A 23,412-nucleotide genomic window follows, 5' to 3' on the forward strand; every position below is an offset into this window, starting at 1 on the left:
CCCTTCCTCTCTTAAATCAATAAAGAAATATGTTAAAAAAAAAAAAGAAAAGAAACAAGTTTCTACTATTTTAGTTACTCCTACTTTATTTTATCAGAGATTGAAAAAGTCATTTAGTCAGCCCTGGCCGGGTGGTTCAGTTGGGAAGAGCATTGTCCTGAACATCAAAAGGTTGCAAGTTTGATTCTCAGTCAGAACAAATACCTTGGTTGTGGGTTCAATCCCAATCAGAACTCATATGGGAGTTAATTGATTGATGTTTCTCTCTCACATCAATGTTTCTCTCTCTTTATCTCTCTCTCTCTCCCTCCCTCCCTCCCTACCTTCCTCTCTCTCTAAAAATATCAATAAACATGTCCTCTGGTGAAGCTAAAAATTTTTTTGAAAAAGTCCTTTAGCCAAAGGTTTGGTAAAAATTAATAATTGTCAAGGGAATGTTAGCTGCCACATACTGGCTATTATACAAAAGAAAAAATTTCATAAGCACATATTGAATTTAACATGCCTTATACATAGGAAATGCCCAGTAATACCCAATAATGATTATCTAACCATTAGTGTTGATATCTGTAATAGAACAGGTTAATGGAACACTAGTATGATAAAAAAAATGCGTAAGAACAACTCTAAAAATAAAAACTAATTACAGCTTTAGTTTTTAAGTTGTAATTTGTGGAATCTACTTACTACATCCTTTGTCTGCCCTAGGGCTCTGAAGTACTGAGCCCATTCAGTTAGATTACAAATTTTGGGAATTGCAAGATCTCAAATATGGCACCAGTTTGTTTACAGTTATAGAGCTTCTATTCTTCTAACATAAACTATTTCTATCAGGATCCAAACTGTTATCTAATTAGTAATAGCTAAAAAGAATTTGTCCTTTGTAACTTGGAGGTGTGTGTGTGTGTGTGTGTGTGTGTGTGTGTGTGAGTGAGAGAGAGAGAGAGAGAGAGAGAGAGAGAGAGAGAGAGAGAGAGAGAGAGACTGGTTGTTCTTTGTAGTAGATTATAATTAATGAAGATTTCTATAGAATACATTCAGATGCAGCAACTGATTCTGATTTAGAAGGCAGTCAAATGACTAAATCCAGCTTGGATAGATCTTGTCTGTTAATTTTTCTATCAGCCTGAGAACCTAGACTTCATTAAATATATAAAAAGTTCCCATTTACTTCAGAGCAGTGCAAGTATGCATTTCTATACAATCAAGAGATTTACCTTAATATTGGTTCATATCATTTTTGGAATAATAATCATAATAGCATAATAGAAACACAAAGATATTTTAACAAATGTATTCCAATTTCCTGGGTTAATATAGAAGAAAGCAATTTTGGCTAATACCAAAGGAAGTAGGATGTTACCCAAGATATCTGTACTTCTTGAGCATGTTCCTGAGTGGGAATAGCATAAGAATTGCCAAACTAGAAACTCTTAACTGTGCTCAGCACTGTGGCATTCTGAAAGTTCTCCCTCTCTGCTTTGCAGAGGTTCTCAAGCATTTATTACATAGTTTTTGAAAAACCTGCCTCCACCCAAACCAAGATGATGCTATTTCTCTTAGCCAATCAGAATCCATCAAGTTAAGAAAATCTGATAACCCCACAGAACCACTAAAACTCTCTTGCAAGAATTCCCCTGAGGAGCGGAAATCTCATTGAATATAGGAGTTTAGAACCAACTAGAGGGATTGGCAGCAGGTAAGTGAAGACGAATAGTTTCCCATATGAAATTAAATTTCTCCCCAGCTTGTAGCATTTACATTTCTATACCTAGTGGGGTGCCAGTTAACATGTTATCCAACCGAGATGGTGTTACATAAACTCAGTAAGGCTGCAGCCACAGAGAATCTGCATTTCTAAGGGGAGAAATCTCTCATTTTGCACAAGTAAACACCCTGTAGTTCTCTCTCACATTTCTTTGTGCAAGCCTTCAGGGTGTCTCATCCTTTCCGAAATGCACAGCTTGATCCATGGAGAGCAGGTTGCATGAAAGCTCAGATGAAATTTTTTCTTGACAGAGTTTAAGGCTCATTTTGAAACTGCATTGTTGTAACTGTTATGTTCCTTCCCCACATCAGCCTGCTGAAATGTCTCATTCTGAGAGAGCTGAGCGACAACCACTGTGCCCAAAGTGGCAGCTGGCAAAGATTAAAAAATATATATACAGATAAAGGAAGCAAGGGCTGAGAGGCAAGAAAGACAGCTGGGAGATTTAAGGGACATGGCCCCTAAGCAGCTGAAGGGGACAGAGGTCCAGGGAGAGGCTGTTTGAGAGATAAGAGGCTTTGTGTGTGCTGAAGAAATATGCCAAAGATGATAAGAAATGCAGCTGTTACAGAGCATGAATTATCAAGATTCTCGGTATGCCCGGGATAGGAAGACCTTCCGCATGTGTGCTTAGAGGGCAGGCACAGTGACTTCTTTTTCCAGTCAGTTTCACTCCTCTTAACTCTCTCCAAGTGAGGACACCACATGCCTCTCACTCAGCCATTCCCAAGCTGCTTTGGCTCCTGCTCCTGGCATTGCTTCTTCTTCAAGTTCTCCTAATCTCCTCTCACTTTTCATTGAGACAGCCAAGCTATTATTGGCAGATGACTTGAACCATATACCTTTAAGAGCTATAGTCTGCATTTAAATTCAATGTCATTGTTATTAAAATTGGCAATATTCATTAAAACCTTACAATTATTTGACATCCTTTGACACAAACGGAGATAAACTCTTATTCAATTTTATAGTAGCTCGTTATAGCTAACTGCAGTATTAGTATAATATTTTTCCCATAAAGACATAAGTGGCTAGAGGTCAAGATGATTATAGTTATTATAATCCTTAGTGCTATGACTGAACAAATGTTGACCAAAAGAAATTAAATTACGAAGATGAGCGTGGAGACATTTATGCTATGTGATTTTTATTAAGGGTTTTAAAAATCATGTATATGACTTGCCTCAGGCTCCTTAGATTTGTTTTTGACCCTAGAGTCTATAGAACCAAAGGCATGTTTATTAAGCTCCCCTTAAAAATGTCTGGGAGGATTCCGAGTGACACAGAAAGTAGTTGCTAAAATAACCCAGTGGCAGTTAATCGGTGGCATCAGCCAGACCTGGATTTCAACGCACAGTTCCACCACCTTCAGTTGTGACGTTAGGCCAGTTCACTAACCTCTCTGTCAAAGGAAGATAATGCCAAGCCGACTGTGAGGTTGTGAGGATTTAAGATAATGTGTGCAGTGTCGGCATAAATGGATGCCCGGTAAATGGTAGTCCAAAATGTCGATAATTAAAGTAAAGATGTAAACAATGGTAATGAAGAGAAGTGTTCAACTCAATGTTGATTGTTGCCAATATTCCTTTGCTAATATAGATCTAAGACACAAAATGATTCTTTAATAGTGAGAGTAAGGGCTGTAGGAAAGCACCAAGCAAATGATCTATGAGGTGAGGTTTATACTTAAATTCTCCTCTGAGCTCTCATGGGACTTCAACCACTTGCTTGAACTTCACACTTGCCCTGTCACACTCTCCCAGTGTTTTATCTTCCCATCAGGCATTGGTTTATGACAAGCACATTGCCAAACATGGTCAATGACAGAGCAGATGGAGTGTTTAGGAAACATTATTAAGGAAGTAGGATACACCTGGAAATCCTGGTTCTGCCCCATCCTGACACTGGACTTTGGGCAGCTGCTTACTGCATCTGCACTCCTTTCTGTCTGAAAAATTGGGACACTATTCTCTACTCAATGCTGTTATGAGGACTAAATACGAGTACTTGGTCCATGGCATGTGATTAGTCATGTAGGCCTCTTCCCTTGCACCCCTTCACAAACTTCCCGCTGTGTTTCCAAAGGCCCATCAACAGGGGGTCACTAGTATCTGGAAAGCAGCAGCACAGATCTCGTGTGTTTTGAGACACAAATGACATTTGAATTTTTAAAAAATCCTCACAAGGATATGCCTCTATTGGATTTTAGAAAGAGAGGAAGGGAGAGAGAGAGAGAGAGAGAGAGAGAGAGAGAGAGAGAGAGAGAGAGAGAGAGAGAGAGAGAAACATTGATGTGAGAGAGAAACATTGATCGGTTGCCTCCCATATGGGCCCTGATCAGAAATTGAACCCTCAACCCTTTGGTGTATGGGATGACACTCCAAACAACTGGGCCACCAAGCCAGGGACACAAGTGACGTTTTAATATGGTAAAGGCAAGTACACTGGGTAGCAAGGTAAATACATTTGCTGTAATCTTTCCCTTCTTTCTTCTGACTCACTTGTCTGCTTCAAATGGGAAGGGACAATAGAACAGATTAAAAAAATGTTCGTGTCTCCTGTCCTTGGAGGTCCAAAGTCTGTGACGAAACTCTATCTAATCCCACCAGAGGCACCACAATGGTCTGTTTTTAAACGTTTTCAGTTATAAAGGATACTCCATTTCTTAAGATGTCTAAACCTTTGCAAGTTCAAAACCTCAGCTGTTGTCCTAAATGTCTTTTATTTAACTAGAAAACAGAAGAAAAACACATGTCTAATTACTGTCCTTTAAATGATTTCCCCACACCTCATCCCCAGATGAAGTCTCCTGCCACTCAGCAAGCCACCTCTCCGTGTCTTCCCTCTGTGGCCCTCTCCGTGGCAAGCCCGTGCCTATGTGCTCTAGCTCTCCTCACACCCCTTCACAAACTTTCCATCTCATCCTCTTTTACCTACTTTTGAAGGTGATTTTTACCTTAGTGCCTCTTTCTTCATTATCTTCTTCTCCATCCTTTCACATCCCTCTTTTTTCAAGATTCAAAACCTATGAAGTGAATGCAGAATGGAAACTCATACCCTGAGACTCTCTAAAAGGCACCCACTATATCTCTTTCGTCTCCACTGTACCCTTCTGAATTTCTGACCCACAGGTATCGATTGTAAACAAATTGCCAAGAGTCAGAGTATTTAGAAACTAAACAAACTCATAAATGATTAAGACTGTCCAATGTACATAGTTTCAAAACAGAGCTAAATCAGAACTTTGTACTTGGCAAAGCTATGTTTGTTTGTTTTTTCATTTTTAAAAAAATATATTTTATTGATTTTTTACAGTGAGGAAGGGAGAGGGATAGAGAGTTAGAAACATTGATGGGAGAGAAACATCGATCAGCTGCCTCCTGCACACTCCCTACTGGGTATGTGCCTGCAACCAAGGTACATGCCCTTGACCGGAATTGAACCTGGGACCCTTGAGTCCACAGGCTGATGCTCTATCCACTTAGCCAAACTGGTTAGGGCGCAAAGCTATGTTTTTGTATTTAAAACTCATTTTGTAAGTTAGTTTCAGATATTTACCCTTTTATGAACATACTAGAGGCTCGGTGCATGAAATTCGTGCAGGGGGCGGGTGTCTCCTCAGCCCAGCCTGCACCCTCCCCAATCTGGGATCACTCGGAGGATGTCCGACTGCCGGTTTAGGCCCGATCCTGAGGATCGGGCCTAAACCGGCAGTCGGACATCCCTCTCACAATCCGGGACTGCTGGCTCCTAACCATCACCTGCCTGCCTGCCTGATTGCCCCTAATTGCTTCTGCCTGCCAGCCTGATTGCCCCCTAACTGCTCCCCTGCTGGCCTGATTGATGCCTAACTGCTCCCCTGCCAGCCTCATGGCCCCCAACTGCCCTCCCCTGCAGGCCTGGTTGCCCCCAACTGCCCTTCCCTGCTGGCCTGATAGCCCACAACTGCCCTCCCTGCCAGCCATCTTTTGGTGGCCATCTTATGATGATGTGAGGGTGGCCATCTTGTGGAAACCATCTTGTGATGATGTGAGGGCATTGTGCGAGGGCGCAAGAACCACCTAGGCTTTTATTAGTATAGATTATCTGAAAAGAAATAGGACTGGAACTCAATCCCCATTATAATGTAATCAGAATTATCTCTCACAGTTGAAAAATAGAAGACAATGCATACCCTCCAACTCATGTAGAATATATGACTAGCTTAGTGATAGCATCTTGGATTTTAAAAAAGCAATGGCATTCATCTTCCGGGAGACAACTGACTGGAGAGAAAGGGACTTTATAGAATTTCTCTCTGAAGAAGTTGGTAAGGAATGAGCAAGCACTGTGCCATAAGACAGAACTAATTTATGACATCAATGCTATCAATGTATAACATTTTTCTTATCTAAAATGTCTAAAGTGCTTATAACATGTATTGTGATTTCTTTCTCATTTTGATTGACGATTGGGATTTCAACGCCTGGAATTTAAATGACTTAGCTATAAATCATTTCTGAACTTCTAAGATTCAACTGAGAACAAATACCCCAACTGAAACCTCTTCTTTATCAAGTGCTTAAGCAAAATAAGCTAGAATTTCCATGGAAACAGCCTGGAATTCTCAACGGAGGAGAGAGGACAAAAGTAAGCATGAAAATGCATTTATTTATTTTTTAGTTTCTTTTCACCTCTGCCCCTCCAAACCACAGACTGCCAACTTAATGAATGCTTTCAAGCCTCGGAGGGAATTAAGAAGAACAATATTTGACAGGAGTGAGGAAGGAACTAAATATAGTTCCCCTGTAAGAGAAATGTATTCCACAATCTTCTCTCTTTTTCCTTCCCCTAGCTGAGCAATCACTCCATCTTTTGATGTTATTTTTTGTGTTGCCCTTGTTGTACAGTAAATTTAGCTATTACTTGGCTGGGACAGAAAAAAGATAACCACACAAGGTACAAGTTTGTCCTCTTTGGAAAAGTCACTTAATATGAGATACTTGAGATCAATTTCCAAATTAAGATTGTGCATAGTCCTTATAATTTCCATTTGCCTACTACTTAAGAATTTCTAAAATGCTCTCATAAAATTAATTCATTTAACCAGTATAAAGTGAGAGGTAAGTAGAGTCACTATGTTGGGAACTATCAACTCACATTTTACCAGGGTAGCAGGGTTCAAGATCACTGTGCTGGTGAGTAAAGGACAGCCAGCTCTTTGGATCTCAGACCTATTGCTTTTCTAACTCTACAAATACAACTAGCCTTCCTGACCAATGTAAACATAATGTCCAGGCTACTTGCCCCTCTTTGTTAGATATTGAGAACTTTATTTTTAGAAATATATGCTTTAGCACTATAACATAAAAACTTCCCCCTCTCTACAACTGCTAATACTGATATTATATAGATCAGGAAATACTCAAAGAAAGGTACAGCCTTCTGGCTTTCCTGGGTATGGCTATTTTTGACAAGCTTTCCCCAGAAATGTCTGACTTATTTTTAATTGATAAATCAAAGAATGTTTTATTTTAAAGTTCAGCAATCAATGTATGGCTTATTGAGAACAAAAGTGACCTTGCATAGATCTGAACAGTTAAATGTAGAGCATGTCCTTTGACATAAAATAATCATTGATGCATTGAATGAATTAAATAGCTTAGAAATTATTTTACCAATCCAAGATAATACATTGGGGTACAATAATCTCTCTCCCTAGGGAAAAGCTGGTATCATTTTTCTTTGGAAAATTAAAGGCACTTAATATTTGAGATTGTGATGACTCTAAAGATAGTTATCGTAAAGCAGCAAGTATGATAGAATCTGTTATCAAAACTTTCTGCTGTTTATAATTTTTGAAAACGGATGGACTTAGTAAAAGATATGTCATAGATTTGGGAAATATTAAGACCAGCAAGCAATCCTTTCCATAATTATGATAACATACTATATACACTTTAAAACAATTAATATGACAGTCATTCATTTGATGTTCTAATACTCACCTTATTAGGCATTGCCATGTCAGAGTGGAAAAAATTTTAAAAATGGTAATGTCTTACTAGGTGACTTCCTTTTTTGTTAGTTGTCACTACCAGGCATTACAACTGCTACTAATGATCATTTACCTAGGGCTTACCATATATTTGGCTCTGTACCAAGTACAGTCAAACCTCATTGCTTGAATGACTATCATCTTGGACAATTTGGTTCTTGACCAAGTTGTTCACAGAAAAATATATCTTGGTTGTCAAGCAAAACTTTGGTTCTTGATGCAACACCCTTTTTATGCTGATACCTGTATGACCAGTCACGCATCTCTCAGGTGACAAAAGAATGTGTGAGTATGAGTCATTTTACTGCTAAATCTCATTTGTTAATATCTCAGGAAATTGTGCTGTGAATATTCGTGTTTTATTGCTTTTGTTTCTGCTTATTATTATTAAATTATGTACAGTAAGTCACCATGGATCCTAAGAAGGTTAGTGATATCAGCAAAGTGAAAAGGAAAGTTGTGAGAACAATGATGGAGCTTAAAAAGAAATAAATGCAAAATATGATAGAGGTGTTCACATGTCTGATACGGCTACCAAGTATGGCATGGTGAAATTGATGATTAGCACAATTTTAAAACATAAAGAGGCCATCAAGAGTGCTGTTGTTGCTAAGGGTGTAAAAATGCTCATGAAACAACCATCAGGCAACTGAGAGAGGTTAAAACAGGGAATCATTTGGGGGTCTGGAATAGATTAATTCAATTTACATTATTTCTAATGGGGGGAAAATGATTTGGTTTCCGAACATATCGCTTCTCAAACAGCCTTCTGGAACTTGTAGTTGATATAATCTATTTAATATTCAAATAACCATGTGAGACAGGTATTACTCCCAATATTATAGATAAGAAATAAATAAAAACCTCATCCAAAGAACAAATTACAAAAAACAACTTGTTCCACTCTGGCTGGGTAGGTCAGTTGGTTAGAGTGTCATCTCAATACTCCACGGTTGCAGTTTAGATTCCCCATCAGGTCACATACAAGAATCAACCAATGAATGCAGAAATAAGTGGAACAACAACTCTCTCTCTCTCTCTCTCTCTCTCTCTCTCTCTCTCTCTCCCTTTCTCCCTCTCTAAAAAATTTAATCAATCACCAAAGGACTTGTATGCATGAATATAAGCATAACCAATGGACACAGACAGTAGGGGGGTGAGGGCATGTGCTGGGGGCTGGGGGTGGGAGAGGCTGGGGAGAGGTTAATGGGGGAAAAAGGAGACATATATAATACTTTAAACAATAAAGAATTTAAATTTAAAAAATCAATCAATCAATTTAAAAAAAGAAAAGCAACTTGTTTCATTCACATTGTTAGAAAGTGGTACAACCTAGTGCCAAACCTCAGTTTCCCTGCTCCCAGCATCACTGTGCTCCCTCTACAGCCCACTCAGCAATCTTCAGTTAACCAAGTAGCAGGGACATGAATAGTGTTTGTGAGTTTACTATTGGGGAAGGACCTTATGTCATTTGCTACATATAAAGTAAATAAATGAGTTAATAAAATTTACTTAGAAGGTATAAAAATGGGGTGTCCAGGAAGCTTTCTGTTCACTGAAATTGTTACATGTAAATCATGGCCATTAATTCTAATTAAAAGGAGAAATCATTCTACTTTTATGACAAAATTAGAAACAATCAATGCAACAGGAGTTTTTAAAAATTATATTTAATACAAGTGAATAGATGAGAAGATCTGAAATGTTATAAAGCAATGTACATAATGAATAAATAATCTGCACAGGAGAGTCATGTCTACATTACATAACACTGTCTAGAATGGGAATACTTAAAGTAAATCCAGTGGTAATGGAGAAAGTCCATAAAAATGCTAACCTGTCTTCCCTTGTATGAAATTGTTCAAGTATAAAAATCCAATACAGTGTAAAATAGTATTCAATTTAGCTTAAGAATAAAAATTGCAAGTATTGCAGTTTCAGAAGAAAAATGTAAAGCAGCATTTAAAAACTACATAAACTACATGAGAATAGTGTTAAATTAATGAAGTACCAATAAATGAGATCTACACTAGCAAAAATTAGAGAAGGAAGCATGAAACTAGCAATATAGCCTGTTTGTTAAAACCTAAAAACTAAAATGTGTTCATGTAAGAGTACTCTCTTATACAGTGCACATATGAATTTAAATAAATCCAAGTCAACATCTTTAGCTGAATAGGTTAATATTTAATATGCTACATCTAGACCTACTAAATAATTTATGCCATGAGATGAATACATAATTTTACAGTGTCACATCTAAAGTTCCTTCCTTTAGAGTGCAGCATAGTAAAACTTAAAAATAAATTATCTTAAATAGCATTACTATTAAGGCACAGTATAAACCACATTATCATTACCTCTGAAGAACTGTAATCTCAGTAACTTTGTTGTCTCATGTACTGTATTCACTAATAAATAGTTTTAAATAGGACTCTGAAATAGATACTAAAAAGTGTAAAATTATTCAAAAAGGGAAAAAAAAATAAATGCCCTTAAGACAATTCTTAAGGGTTTAGAGTCTGCAAACTTTGCCTGCCTTTAATCATAAGCCACGAGTCGACACAATAAATAGAAAGAGAAGGCTGTTGTAGTAAAAGCCTGATCCTATTTCAGAATCAGAATTGCTGACACCAGCAGATACAAGTTTCCCAAAATTGAAACAGGATGGGGAGAGGGATTAGAATGTGACAAGCTCATCAAACAAGCACAAGTGATGTGTTCTTTCCAGAACTGTGCGTGTTATTGATTGTCTGTACAGCTGTTGCACCCATTAATTCCACATCACTTGTTCCACAGTCCCACTCATCCACAGGATAGATGAGAAAATAGCTTTGGTGCCTGTCCACCATTTTACCCACTGCCACGCTCCTAGATTGATTGTTCGATGCCCATTTTTGAGAGAGTAAGAACATTACCTTCTTACTTGAAAAAGTTCTATAGGCCATAGCAACTTAAAAATGACAATCAGTGCTTTCACCATTTTGTTTTTCTAAAAAAAAAAAAAATCTGCTTTTAAATGAAATTCAAGCTATGTATTGCTCACTCTGTATTCCCTGGTTCAACAAGATTCAAATAGCATTTTCTAACTTGTAAAAGGCAGTTTGCTTCCCTGATACTATAAAAAGAGCAAAAATAAAAATCCCATTATAAAAGTGAAGTTCCATTGTTACTTCCGCCATCCTTTCCTAGCGGCCTTTCATTTCCTCAGGCTCTTTGGGATTGGTTTCCAAAACTGCGCCCACTCCCCTCTCTCTCACCTCCTTCTCATCTAGAACACTACTGGAGTATAAAAATAACAATAATTCTGCTTCACAAAGCATAGCTTTTTTTTTTTTTTTAAAGCTGTTAATGTTAACTCTTATTAGCTACTAAAAATTGGGAAATTGGGAGGGAAAGAGAAAACAATTCAACTTTGATCAGATGGCTGGTCTATTGCATTCGGTCTGTTTGCAGCTGCTGAGGCTGATACTGGCCAAACGCTGCAGCGGCGGCAGCTGCTGCAGCAGCGGCGGCAGCTGTCCCAGGTGCCGCGGCGGTGATTGGCTGCTGCACAGCGTAGCCGTAGCCCCCGGCGGTGACGTATCCTGCAGCAGCTGGAGAGGCTGCGTAGGGGTACTGGTCATAGGCGGCGGCGGCGGCGGCAGCAGCAGCTGCGGCAGAGTATTGTGCATACGCAGCTCCAGTGTAATCAATGTAAGGTGTGGTGGAGGCAGCAGCTGCAGTCGGCTGGACGTGTGGAATGACCACTCCAGGCTGCACAAAAGCCTGTGGATACACATAGTGGGCAGGTATCCTGTTGAGAAATGGAAAACAAAGTCAGGCAGTAGTTGCCCCCTATCTGTAGCACTGCTTGCTCAGAAAGACGACAAACTCAAATTTAGTGGTTATTATGAGCATAGGGTTGCCACAATATCTGCTTTCCAGGGGTCCGTGAAAGTCCTCTGGCGGTAGCCAAAGTCAGGGAGGGCCCCCAAAGGAATTCAGCTATCAAAATATGATGATACCCTCTCTGCTAACAGTTTTGTTTATAATCATTTAGATCCAATAAATATCATTTAGCAAAAGTTTGGAAAATAAATCAAGGTTCATGAGGGCTATGCAAATAAGAGGTATTTAATAAATGCTTAATGGATTAAGACTTGAGAAAATTGTAACGAGTTCACAAAACAAAACCGTTTGACAAATAGAAAAATTCTGAGCTGTGAACACAGCACTCAAAAGGTGATCCATGACCATTCAGTTCCCAGGGGGTGATGGCTGGTTTGTCAAAACAAAAATTTCAACAAAATCTGTATGTTTATTATCATGGCAACCCTACTTCAAATTGCTATGCAGACTCAGCACACATTAATCTCTCTGCAACCTCAGTCACCCTTATTAAAAATAATAATAAAAAAGAAGCAGGCGACAAAATAAAAAAAGAGTTTAAAAGTTCACAGGTGTGGTAAACACAGCAGAATCACACTTCTCAAACGAACTGTAGTGCAGCTCACTCTATCACAAGAGGCTGTTGTGGTAAGCTACAGAAATGCTATTAACATTCAGGGCAGTGATCTGAAAGAGAGGTGCAGCACGCTTTTGTCTTTCTTTCTTTCTTTCTCTCCATAAAATTCATAAGGACACAAGGGTCAATCAAACCTGTTTGACTATCAGGCAACTGAAGGTCAGCCAGCTTGTTTATCTCTATGCAAGACAGACAGAAGGGATTTTGGGGAAATGATGAGGTTGAGGGAAAAGGCAGGGACAGGGAAATACAACTGAATATTTCCAAAATTAATAAAACTTAAAAGGTTTACACAATAGAGTAAGGAAACATTTTTTTTGCATATGTACTAATTCTTGTTTTATCCTCCAAATCAACAGAAATAGATTTATTAGCATATCTGCTTTAATTCTGCCTGTAAGTAGATATTTTATATGAATCAATTCTACTGTTATATATTATCCTGCAAAAGTTCAAGAAAGTGAAACACAAACAAATGCCTTTTAAAATTATACATTCAGAGATCACATACATAACACACTCCAATGAATTTACTTAAACATTCATTAAAAAAATTAAATCACAAGAGGTATTCCTAAAAACCCATGCATCTCAGTTCTCACTCTTGGGATTCATTACTGTCCATTTAAAATACTACCATGAACATCTGGTTTATTTCATCTTTCTTTAAAATAATCTCCAACAAAACCCCTTAATGTTTCTAAAAATATGACACTATAATGCCATCTGGTTGCTGGCAAAGCCAACTTATAAGAAGTACAAATAACAATCTTCAAATTTTAAAGAACTCAAAACAGAAAAATTCATGTGTAGATGTTCAAAAACAGATTTTTCTTTGCCTTTTCAGAGTTTTACTGAAAACACTCATTAACGAACATCCATGGAAAAGATGAATTTATCACAGAGGGTACTGAACTTTGACCCCAATGATAAAAATACACTCAAATTTACTAGACTTGTAGATCTTTCCCAGTGCCAGGGGAAACCACGTCATCAAGGGTTTTTCAGGACACTCAGCGATGTGCTGAATTGCTTGTCAGAAACCAGACGCATGGTCATGCACACACTTAAAACGCCTCTGTAGGTCAGGTGATTGGTTCCTTCACAGCGACAGGTGTGGCTTTATAAAACACTGTCCCTGGAGGCCGCCAATGTGTGGACACGGCTAAGAGAGCCTACACTCATGCCAGTTTACATGTGGTGATGGACAGCAGGGGCTGCAGCCGGGCTATTTTTGATCCTGTCATGCGACAAGGGTTTCCAGTGGGTAAAATGTCTTTATAAGGCCAAAGTAAAACATCTATCAGCTGCAAAGGCCAGCCAGTATGAAGCTCACTGATATGGAAACATTAACCCCTGGACTCCCAAAGTTTTAAAGACAACATAACATGATGGTTGCTAGGTTTGTATCTTCAAATAAAGGTGTTAACTGAAAATAACTTTATCCTACAGCAAGGAGGAGAAAATTGTGTGTGTGCATCGGTATGACGAATGCATTAAAAGATAAGCAGGGTTGCTTATAAGACTCTTGTCTCTACATTTATTTTACATTACTAGTTTTTATTTGATAATGTACTTATGAGAGTACAAAGTTCCTTGGAATGTCAGAATCCTACATGAAGTCTCGTATGGGTTAGGAAGATGTTTGGAAGACAAATGAAATCCTGGAGTCCTTTAAGACTCAGAGAAAGGAGAATCCAGAAGACAATGTAGAGTCTAAAATATCTGAGTTCAGGAAGGAAGGCAGAAATGGACTAAAACATAAGGTGAGACTTCTGAAAAAAATCCCTGTATTACGAGTTCTTTTCATGGTCTAGGGAACCCAGTAAGGCAATTTGAGAATCTCCCTCCTACTAAATATCTATCAACATACTTTCCCTCAACTAATCATAGAATGTACAAACCTAGCAGTTACAAAAGCATGAGAACATAGCAGATACTTCGGGCAACTTTGAAAGAAATTTTACTATGCTTTCCTTTTCTTCCTATCTCTTCAGGTCCCTCTGTGACCTTTGACATCCCAATTGGTTTCCTCTTCCAATCTATCACAAAACTACAAAGTCTTCATCTCATTTGCTTGCTCTAGTAATCTATGGCCCCTCACATCATTCCTAAGCACAAATTTCTTAAACTTTGGTATGCTAGACCTTTAATAATTCTGGCTCCAACATACTTCTCTCAGGATTACTTTCTACCTTTCCCTTAACCCAAATCAGCTGGGCTCCTCAATGTTTCCGCGCGATACCACACATTCCTAGGTCCTCACCTTTGTTCATGCCATCCTTTTGCCAGCGATGCCAATCCTCACTCTAAGGGTTGAAATCCTCTCTACTGGTTGAAATCCAAATCCGACCTGCCCTAGCTCCTACACTCACTCCGTGTAGAGCAGTGGTTCTAAACCTTCCTAATGCCGCGACCCTTTAATACAGTTTCTCATGTTGTGGTGACCCCCAACCATAAAATTATTTTCGTTGCTACTTCATAACTGTAATTTTGCTACTGTTATGAATCATAATGTAAATATCTGATATGCAGGATGTATTTTCATTGTTACAAATTGAATGTAATTAAAGCATAGTGAATAATCACAAAAACAATATGTAATTATATATGTGTTTTCTGATGGTCTTAGGCGACCCCTGTGAAAGGGTTGTTCGACCCCCAAAGGGGTCGTGACCCACAGGTTGAGAACTGCTGGTGTAGAGTCTTCAGGAATTCACTTCAACCTTTTAATCTCATATATTTACTATATGTGAAATAAACCCAATAGTTCCAACTCAAATTGCTGTGCATTAAATAAAATTATGTAAAGAGCCTACAATGATGAAGATAGCTAAGTACTCAATAAGAGTTCCTTATCATCCACCACCCTTTAAAATCTAGGTCAACTTCTACCTCCTTTCTGGATCCCACCAACCTGATGTCTCTCTCCCTTATCTGAAGATGCAGGAACAGCCATTATGGGTGCATGTAAGTTTTCTTACTAGATTACAAGAGAGAATAAAGTTGGATCTTATTGTCTACAACTTGATACAGAAGAACATGGCTTTTGAAAGGTAGGGAAAACCATGATTATGAACCTAGAGTCAGACTCTACCACTTGCTAGCCCTGGTAAGTTAATTCACCTCTCTTTATCTCAGTTTTATCACCCAATGGGAAGGACATTAACAGTGCCTTCATCAAATAATGTGAGAATTAAATTATATAATTTATTTAAATCCCTTATCAGTACTAGGCATGTAGCAGATGTTCAGTTAACGTTAGTTATCGTCCCTCGTGCCCCTTTTAGTGGACAATATAATACCCAGTATGGTGTTAACACAACTAGCCTAAAACTTAGCACTTAGAGGTATATTGAATAAATGTTTAAGTATATTTCAGCCTGACTGAACTAGCCTAGACATTTCTGCTCATAGATCTGCATTCTCTCTTCTCCAAGGTTTCAATAAGAAAATGCTTCTTTCAAACATAAAATATTCATAATATATTGTTCAGAAAATTCACAAATTTCTATACATGTACCCACTGTGTTACATCAGAAATTCTTTAGGCCAAAGTTTTCACTTTAAAGGCCCAGAGTAATTTGGGGGCCATTTAAGAACTACAATTAGGAAGAAATAGTTCAGTTACTAGAACTTCAAATAAGTCAAATAAAATAAGAAATTTGCAAGCTTCTTTCCAGGCCTAAAATAAGAATGTGTAGCATTCAAATAGAATTCAGGATGACCAGGTGTGATTTGTTAGGTACAGACTCTGGGACTCAGAGCAGTGTTGAGAACCCCTTAAAAAAGAAAGAGAAGGCTGGCTTGGTTCATCTGGAATGCTATCTATTTTTAATAAGAATCTCAAGTTCAAACAATTTATGCAAACAGTAATAATCACCATCCTTTATAAAAGACAGCTAATATTAAAAGAGATGAAAAACAAAAGGTTACTATCAAAACATGCTTGATCTCAAACTTCCAGGTGACACAATTCACTCTGGTTGCTCCTAGATGCCTCATGCTGCTTTCTTGAAGAACTAGAAGGACTCTGACAACCAGTCTAGATTTCTATGGCTAGTTCTCAAGACCCTCCATAAACATTCTTCATGCTGAGCCTTTTCTCTGTGCCTTTGCTTATGCTCACCTCATCCTATACCTTTGAGACATGTCCATTCTTCCTTTTACCTGTCTAGGATATAGCTATTGGTTCAAGTCTAGTTCTAGTTCAAGTCCCCACAAAGCCTAGTTCAACTCCTCCAATCACCTATTTTCTTGCTATTCTGAATTCCTTTTGTACTGAAAACAATACCAAGTATCTTAGCAACCAAGTTTCTGATTGGTTTGTTTGAGTTCTCAAACTAAAGTGCAATGTCCTTATTTCATACCACCCTTAGCACAGAGAAAAATAAACACATACTAATACATGTTGATCAATTCCGTTGTATAACTGTTTCAAGATTATTAGTGTGAGATCATGACTAAGTTCACCATCACTTCCTAAGATGTATGTTTTCCTTCCCAATCCCTCCTTCAACATAGTCTAGACCAGTAGTTCTCAACCTTCCTAATGCCGTGACCCTTTAATACAGTTCCTCATGTTGTGGTGACCCCCAACCATAAAATTATTTTTGTTGCTACTTCATAACTGTAATTTTGCTACTGTTATGAATCATAATGTAAATATCTGATATGCAGGATGTATTTTCATTGTTACAAATTGAACATAATTAAAGCATAGTGATTAATCACAAAACAATATGTAATTATATACGTGTTTTCCGATGGTCTTAGGCGACCCCTGTGAAAGGGGTCGCGACCCACAGGTTGAGAACCGCTGGTCTAGACCAATGATGGGGGAGGGGCTCACACAAGCAGTTGAACCAATAAACCTACTAATTATTGTCAGTATCCAGGATGGTTTGGATGGGGCATTGGTAAAGAGCTATGGATATGAAGGTCCTTTTTAATGATATTGGACAGAAGACTCTTCCACAGTTTAAAAAAAGTAACAGTTGCCAGTAAGGGTGAGGTATTGATATGTTACAGGGAGGGTTATAAGAAGGTATTCATGAAAGATATAAATTGACTCTTCAAAAAATTATTACTTTTTGGGGGGTCTATTCTTAGAGACACATAAGGTAGATATCTATCTAAGCAGAATCTAGCCTTCCACGCTACATACACATATAGGTGTTTAGGTGTTAAGCTAAGGTGTTGCTGAGGATAAAGTTAAAATATTTGAAAAGAAGTTTAAATCTCTGACATTAGAGTTACAGCAATACTGATCATGTAGAATACAGCCAAACAGACTCTAAGTGTTCAGAATAAATTTAGGTGTTAGGGGATCTCCCACCCATATCATGTCTGAATGAAAAGAAAATAAGGGAGCGCAAGTGAGGAAAGCCCAGAGATAAAACCCAGAGATAACACAAATATGAGCAGGCTATTCACCTGAGTTAGGGCTGAAAGGTGAAAGTTAGTGCTGCTCTACTGAAAAACTTGACTAGTGTTAACAAATCTGATGAGAGTCGCTGAACCTTTCATTAGAAGGCCTAAAAGTGGATACACATTGCAAAAGAAAGAGCCCCATTCCCAGAAAACTCCCCGGTAAAACAGAAACGTAGGACATGCAAGCAATGTATCTGTATTCTTACAGAGGGAAATCACACGATTTAGCACTCACTACAAAAGTATGGTTAAATGGAAGTCACAGGCTATAGCTTAAAAGCAAGAAAAAAAAAAGAGGCCCTTTGCTTCCCATGGCAAAGTCAAAAGTCAACACTCCTCAACACCACCACCAAAACCAAAACACAAAGAGCCCCTTCCCCGAGGAAAAGAAAACACTTTCACTACAGCTCTTTTCAATTAAGTAAAAAGCACACAGTTTAGCTATCAACACCACTTCATTACTGTAATAAATAAAATAAAGCACACGGAGGTCTATTGACTATTGTGAAAAGTAAAACAACAACACCAACATCCATGCATCGTTAATCACCATCTGAGCTTGTGTGTCTGAGTCTACTGGTTACAGTTTAATTCCAAACAGAACTATTCCACCTCTTATCATGGTATCCTTCTGATCAGTTAGCTTAACTGTATACGAGCCCTGTCAGGTTAGAAAGAGATAAATAAAATTGAGTCAAGTTGAACAGTAGTAATGGTGCTGGGACACAACGGTCTTGTACACAAGTCATACCTGGTATTTTTGTTTTGTTTTGTTAATCATAAGCTCAAAATTTGTCTGGTTTGGAGGCTGCATACATGGCCAGATAACTTGACTCATCTAAAAATATTTATGTTATCAGCATTAAGAATACACAAACATATATAAATATGTATAATCAGGAACATTCTGTGGCCTGATGGTCTTGTCTGTATATAAGAAGCAGGTTAACAAATGATAGCAGTTGAAAGTTAGGAGGGCCTGTTAATTGACTTACCCAAAAGGTCTTTGTATAAGGGCTGGATGAAGTTGTTGAACACCAAAGGCAAAACCTAACAACAAAACATATCACATTCTCTATTTGTGCATGGTTAGACACTTATAACTCCTACATATAAAGAGCAATCACAACTTTCATTTATCTTAGAAAAGATAACCATCCTCTTAATACTTTAGAGAAAATATTAGATATATATTTAAAAGACAGTTTTATTAATGCTATTGCTGATCCAAATAAAAATTTTAATAGGCTACAAGTGGAAACTAAAAATTATCTGCAAAGTTTAGTTGACATAGAATAAGACCTTAGAAAATTAGTTCAGGGAAAAATTCTCATGGAATAAAAGCAACAATAGGACCTGATAATGAAGTTACATGCACAAATATTCCTATGATTCTGAATAATGATCTATAAAAATTCTTGGTAATTTGGAGCACTCTGGAATGCTTTGAACAATGCTTGGGAAGATTATGGCTTCTACAGATTATAGTATAAAAATTCACCAAAACAAACTCTCCTTTCCTTCTTCTCTGGATAGTATCTACACTCAATGTGTTAGACAAATACATGTTTTTTAATGTTCATAGATAGTTGCTCATGCACACACTTTCTTGACAACCTAGTTTCCTAGTAAATCTGTTTGGATGGAAGGGTCAATCTCCAAAATTTCGAGAAAAGATTACATCTGTTCAACAGTCAACTCTCAATTATTTGTGCTCATGCAGAGGGCAGTGTTATAAATGCAGAAGGTCATGTTTTCACATAGACAAAACCATGCTCCCTCTTGGCGGTTAATAGCTACGTGACTTTGGAGTAAATCATTTCTCATCGCTATCAGTTTCTCAGTTTTTTCACCTGTAACATGAGGGTAACTGGAGTATGTGAAATCTATTTTAATTACTAATATCCTGTGACTTTATGTTAAACATTTATCATCCAGACACCTCCACCTGCACCCCTATGCTTTTCTTGGGTCAGTGTTCAAGTCTGAGTGCCTGCTTTGGGCCCAGGCAACTGGTGGTAAAAGGAGAGACATTCCTAATGTTGCGTTAGGAAGTACAACCAGCTAGAACTGACAAGTTTGGCCCATATAATCCACATCTGAGTTATCTACAAGTGTCTAAAAACTCAAAAATGGAGAGTGGACTCTGACCACAGAAAACAGGTGAGTCATGTCCAAGCCTCGTGTGCAAAAAACTGTCCAGTCCCCCAAGATCTATTTTTGTACACAGGTATATTTCAAGTCCTAAAAGGAGTGGTTACAACTCTCCTTTATTTATCTTTAATGCCTTGGCACAATCACCAGGCATGGTTTAACTTTACTGAATACATCTACCAATGTTCTAAATCGAGGATTCATGCTATGCGGTAGTGGGCATCTCTAGTGGGGAGGGGAGGTACAAAGGGACCCCTGTTTCTCACCTGGTTGCATGATCCTTGGTTTTGCTCCCAAGTATGCCAGGTTCACATTGGCCTTCCTGCCATCAATTATGGGGTTGGGATCCTTGCAGGCTCTTTCCGCAGCAGCCCGGTCAGCCATGGTGACCTTAGCAACATACACACACAGACATACATACAAAGCTCTAAATCAACCCTTGAAGGAAACCAGAATCGCACTGGAAATATCATTCATGATAAAACTAAGGGGGGGGGGAGGGGTGTCTTAAACTTTTTCTTTCTTTTTTATTTTTCTCACTGGAACTTAATCCTTGATCCCCCGTCCAAAAAGAAAAGGAAAGAAAACAGAAAGGAAGAAATACCACCCCCACCACCCCGACCACACACACACACACACACACACACACACACACACTCCAAAGTCTTAAGGGTGCTAGCAGGGCCTAGCAAAAATTTGGAAGCCTGAATTCTGACTTAGAATTCCTCTCTAAGTCCTCTTCACCCCGCCCTCAAAGACCCCAGGTCTCCACCGGACCTGAGGCACTGTTTGCTTTAAAAAAGAAGTCCAACCTCACATCCGCCTGTGCTCCCAACTACCCAGCAAACACTCCCCAACGACAATAGCTATTGTCCTGCTCGGGAGCTCCCTGCTCCTGAGCAGCTGAATCTACACGCGTCAATCTCCAGGAAGCTTAACATGCTCTATTTCAGTTCTGCAAAGAGCCATACGATCATATATTTAAAGAACCCATCTTTGCAGTTAAAAGAAAAAGGGTGGGGGCTGGAGGGAGAAGAGCCCCAGACCTCCTGGGGTGTCGCCTCCGGGCCCCAGCCGGAACGCCAGAAGACACACGCATTTTTACAAAGCAACAGCGCGCTGCCCGACCGGCCTCCAGCCCCGGAGCGCAATGCCGTGGGGTCGCAGCCCCTCCCTCCCAACCCTCCCCGATCCCTCATCCCCATCCCCGATCCCCGATCCCCGATCCCGCAGTCGTTACAGTTTTCTCCTTCCACTCGGGCCCCGCCAGTCCCTGACACCGCGACGCGCCCCGTCTCCTCGGAACCCCTGGAGCCAGGACCAGCTCTCCCTCCACAGCTCCGCCGGGACGAAGGGGCAGCGCCGCTCAAGCCCGAGGGGTGCTTCGCACGGTCTCGCCGAGCCCCCGACAACGATCACCCTGGCTGAGCGCCACTCGGTTCCTCCCACCCCGCGGGCCCCGGTTTCCCCGCGGGGCTCCTAGCCGACCCCCACTACCCGCGTCCGCGCCACTTACAAATCCGTAGCCCCGCGACTTGCCCGTCTGCCGGTCGGTGATGACCACCGCCTCCTCGATCTCGCCGAAAACCTCGAAGTACTTGCGCAGGCTGGCGTCGGTGGTGTGGTAGGGCAGCCCCCCGACGAAGATCTTGGTGTACGTCGTGTCCTTCTGAGTCGTGTGCATCTTCGCGCCCGCCCCGCGGCTCGGGCTCCGGCTGCGGCTGCGGCTGCGGCTGCGCCTCCTCCGCCGGCTCCGCGTCTCCTGCACCCTCTCGCGGCCGCCGGGGGCCGGGGGCGCGTCCGGGGGCGAGGGCGGCGGCGCGGCGGGGGCGGGCGGCCGGGGGCGGCCGAGGGCGCCGGGCGCGCGGCTGCCGAAGTCGCCAGCAGCCCCGGAGACTTGACTTGCCTCTCTCCTCCCGCCCCCCCTGCCGGTCACGGTACAAATTCTCCGGATCGTCTGGGTTAGGATCCGGTTCAATAGAATGTGCAGGCGGCTTCCACTCACCCGGCGGGGAGGCCAAAAAATGACAAGAGAGGGTGGTCCTCCAGCGAAGAACGGGGTGCGTGTAGAGGTAGATTTTTCTTGCTTAGCAATTAGGTGTCTCGGGTGGGGCGTGGGTAGGGTCGGCGGGCGGCGCGGCCGGGCGCGGAGGAGGGTGGGTGGGCGCGGCGGTAGGGCCGGGGGTGGGCGACTCCGCTCGGCTGCGGTAGACGCTCCGTCCCTGCCGCCGCGGAAGCTGGAAGACAAGTGGCGAGGACGGCTCTCCCCCTTTCTGCTCCCTTCCCCCGCGGGCCGGGGGTCGGCGCCCGGCTGGGGAGGGGGCGGGCCGGACGCCTGCGATTGGCCGCGGCCGCACCTGGGGCGCCCGGCGCCGCCGCCCCCCAGCTGTTGGGAACAGCTGCTTCTCTCCGGGCGCGGCGCGGCGCTGGGCCGCCGGGCTCGGTCTCTGGAGCCGAAGCTGGGTTGGGGCTGGGGAGGGCTGGAGGCGGCCTTGCTCTCAGGGTCTCCGGCTCTCACACGTCAAAGTCCTAGGAACCCCTTGCGGCCCCAGCTGGGACCCAGGGCGCGGGGACTGCGCCCGCGGAGGGAGCTGCGTCGCTTTTCCAAAACGAAAACGCGAGCTCTTTGCGCTCGGCCTCATTGACAGAGCCCGCGACCTGGACAGCCTAGCTGGGGGCCCCGAGGCCTGGGGAGGTTCGCTGGGAGGCCAGTGCCCCCCCTGGCGCGGAGGGCCATGGAACTGGGGCAACCTTACCCCGAGTTGGGTTACCTGCGGTCTGGAGAGTGAGAAGGAGGGCCCCCAACCTTCCTTGACCCCAAAGAGCTGGTGCTGGGGACAACTAGCGAGGCAAAGCCAGAAAGAAAAAAAAGGTCTAAGCTTAGGTGTGCTGGGGAGAACATTAGCTCTAATTGCTCTGGGCCTAGCCAAGCTAAGTAACTGTAGACACCTAAGTTTATCAGGCACCACATTCTGTTTCAGAGGATCATACATTAGTACCCCAAAATGACAAATTTGTGTTTCCTCCCTAACTCTTGGGGAAGATTGGTACAGCTTTCTCATGATATATTGTCTCTGCTCTCCCTCCCCCTCAGCAAAGAATTAATGTATTTCCTTTTATTTGAATTGTGACAATATTTAGGGACTTTAGCTCAACTATTTTATCAGGATGTAATCGTAAAAGGTGCAATCTTTTGAAATCGACTTGTTACATAACCGCTGGTTTCTATCAGCAGACCTTTAAAGCATTTGTAGAAAATACACTATTTAGTGATTTATATATATATATAATTTTATATATATACATATATAATTTTATATATATATACATATATAATTTTTATATCGGCTTTTTGCAATTTCTTTTTATTAAGAGTACATTCAATTAGGCCATAAAAATCATTGTCATATTGAGGTTTGGACGAAGATATTTAATGAGAGCAGGATGTTTTCACCCATATAATTTTTAAGTAGTTTCCACCAGGAGTGGTCACTGAAGTCCATACATTAATTG

At 40.8% G+C, this 23,412-nt stretch overlaps 1 protein-coding gene across 1 annotated transcript; it reads right to left on the minus strand.

Annotated features, from left to right (window-relative positions):
- Positions 1-9,456: 9,456 nt before the first annotated feature.
- Positions 9,457-22,277, minus strand: RBM24 (RNA binding motif protein 24). Its single transcript, XM_036351223.1, has 4 exons — positions 21,416-22,277; positions 20,166-20,289; positions 18,741-18,795; positions 9,457-11,601 (listed from the first exon to the last, which is right to left on the minus strand). The coding sequence occupies exons 1-4, from the start codon at positions 21,581-21,583 to the stop codon at positions 11,238-11,240; spliced, it is 711 nt and encodes a 236-aa protein (XP_036207116.1). The 5' UTR covers positions 21,584-22,277; the 3' UTR covers positions 9,457-11,237.
- Between the last annotated feature and the right edge of the window lie 1,135 nt (positions 22,278-23,412).

Source organism: Myotis myotis, unplaced genomic scaffold (genome assembly GCF_014108235.1).
Source record: "Myotis myotis isolate mMyoMyo1 unplaced genomic scaffold, mMyoMyo1.p scaffold_m19_p_2, whole genome shotgun sequence".
NCBI classification, from domain to species: domain Eukaryota; kingdom Metazoa; phylum Chordata; class Mammalia; order Chiroptera; family Vespertilionidae; genus Myotis; species Myotis myotis.

Bases quoted from the DNA above. Each gene is read 5' to 3' on its own strand.
- RBM24 (XM_036351223.1), bottom strand. From the start codon at position 21,583: ATGCACACGACTCAGAAGGACACGACGTACACCAAGATCTTCGTCGGG. The intron at 20,290-21,415 runs GTAAGTGGCGCG...TATGTTGCTAAG, and splicing joins AGTCGCGGGGCTACGGATTT to GTCACCATGGCTGACCGGGC. The intron at 11,602-18,740 runs GTAAGTCAATTA...ATTTCTCAACAG, and splicing joins CTTATACAAAGACCTTTTGG to GATACCTGCCCACTATGTGT.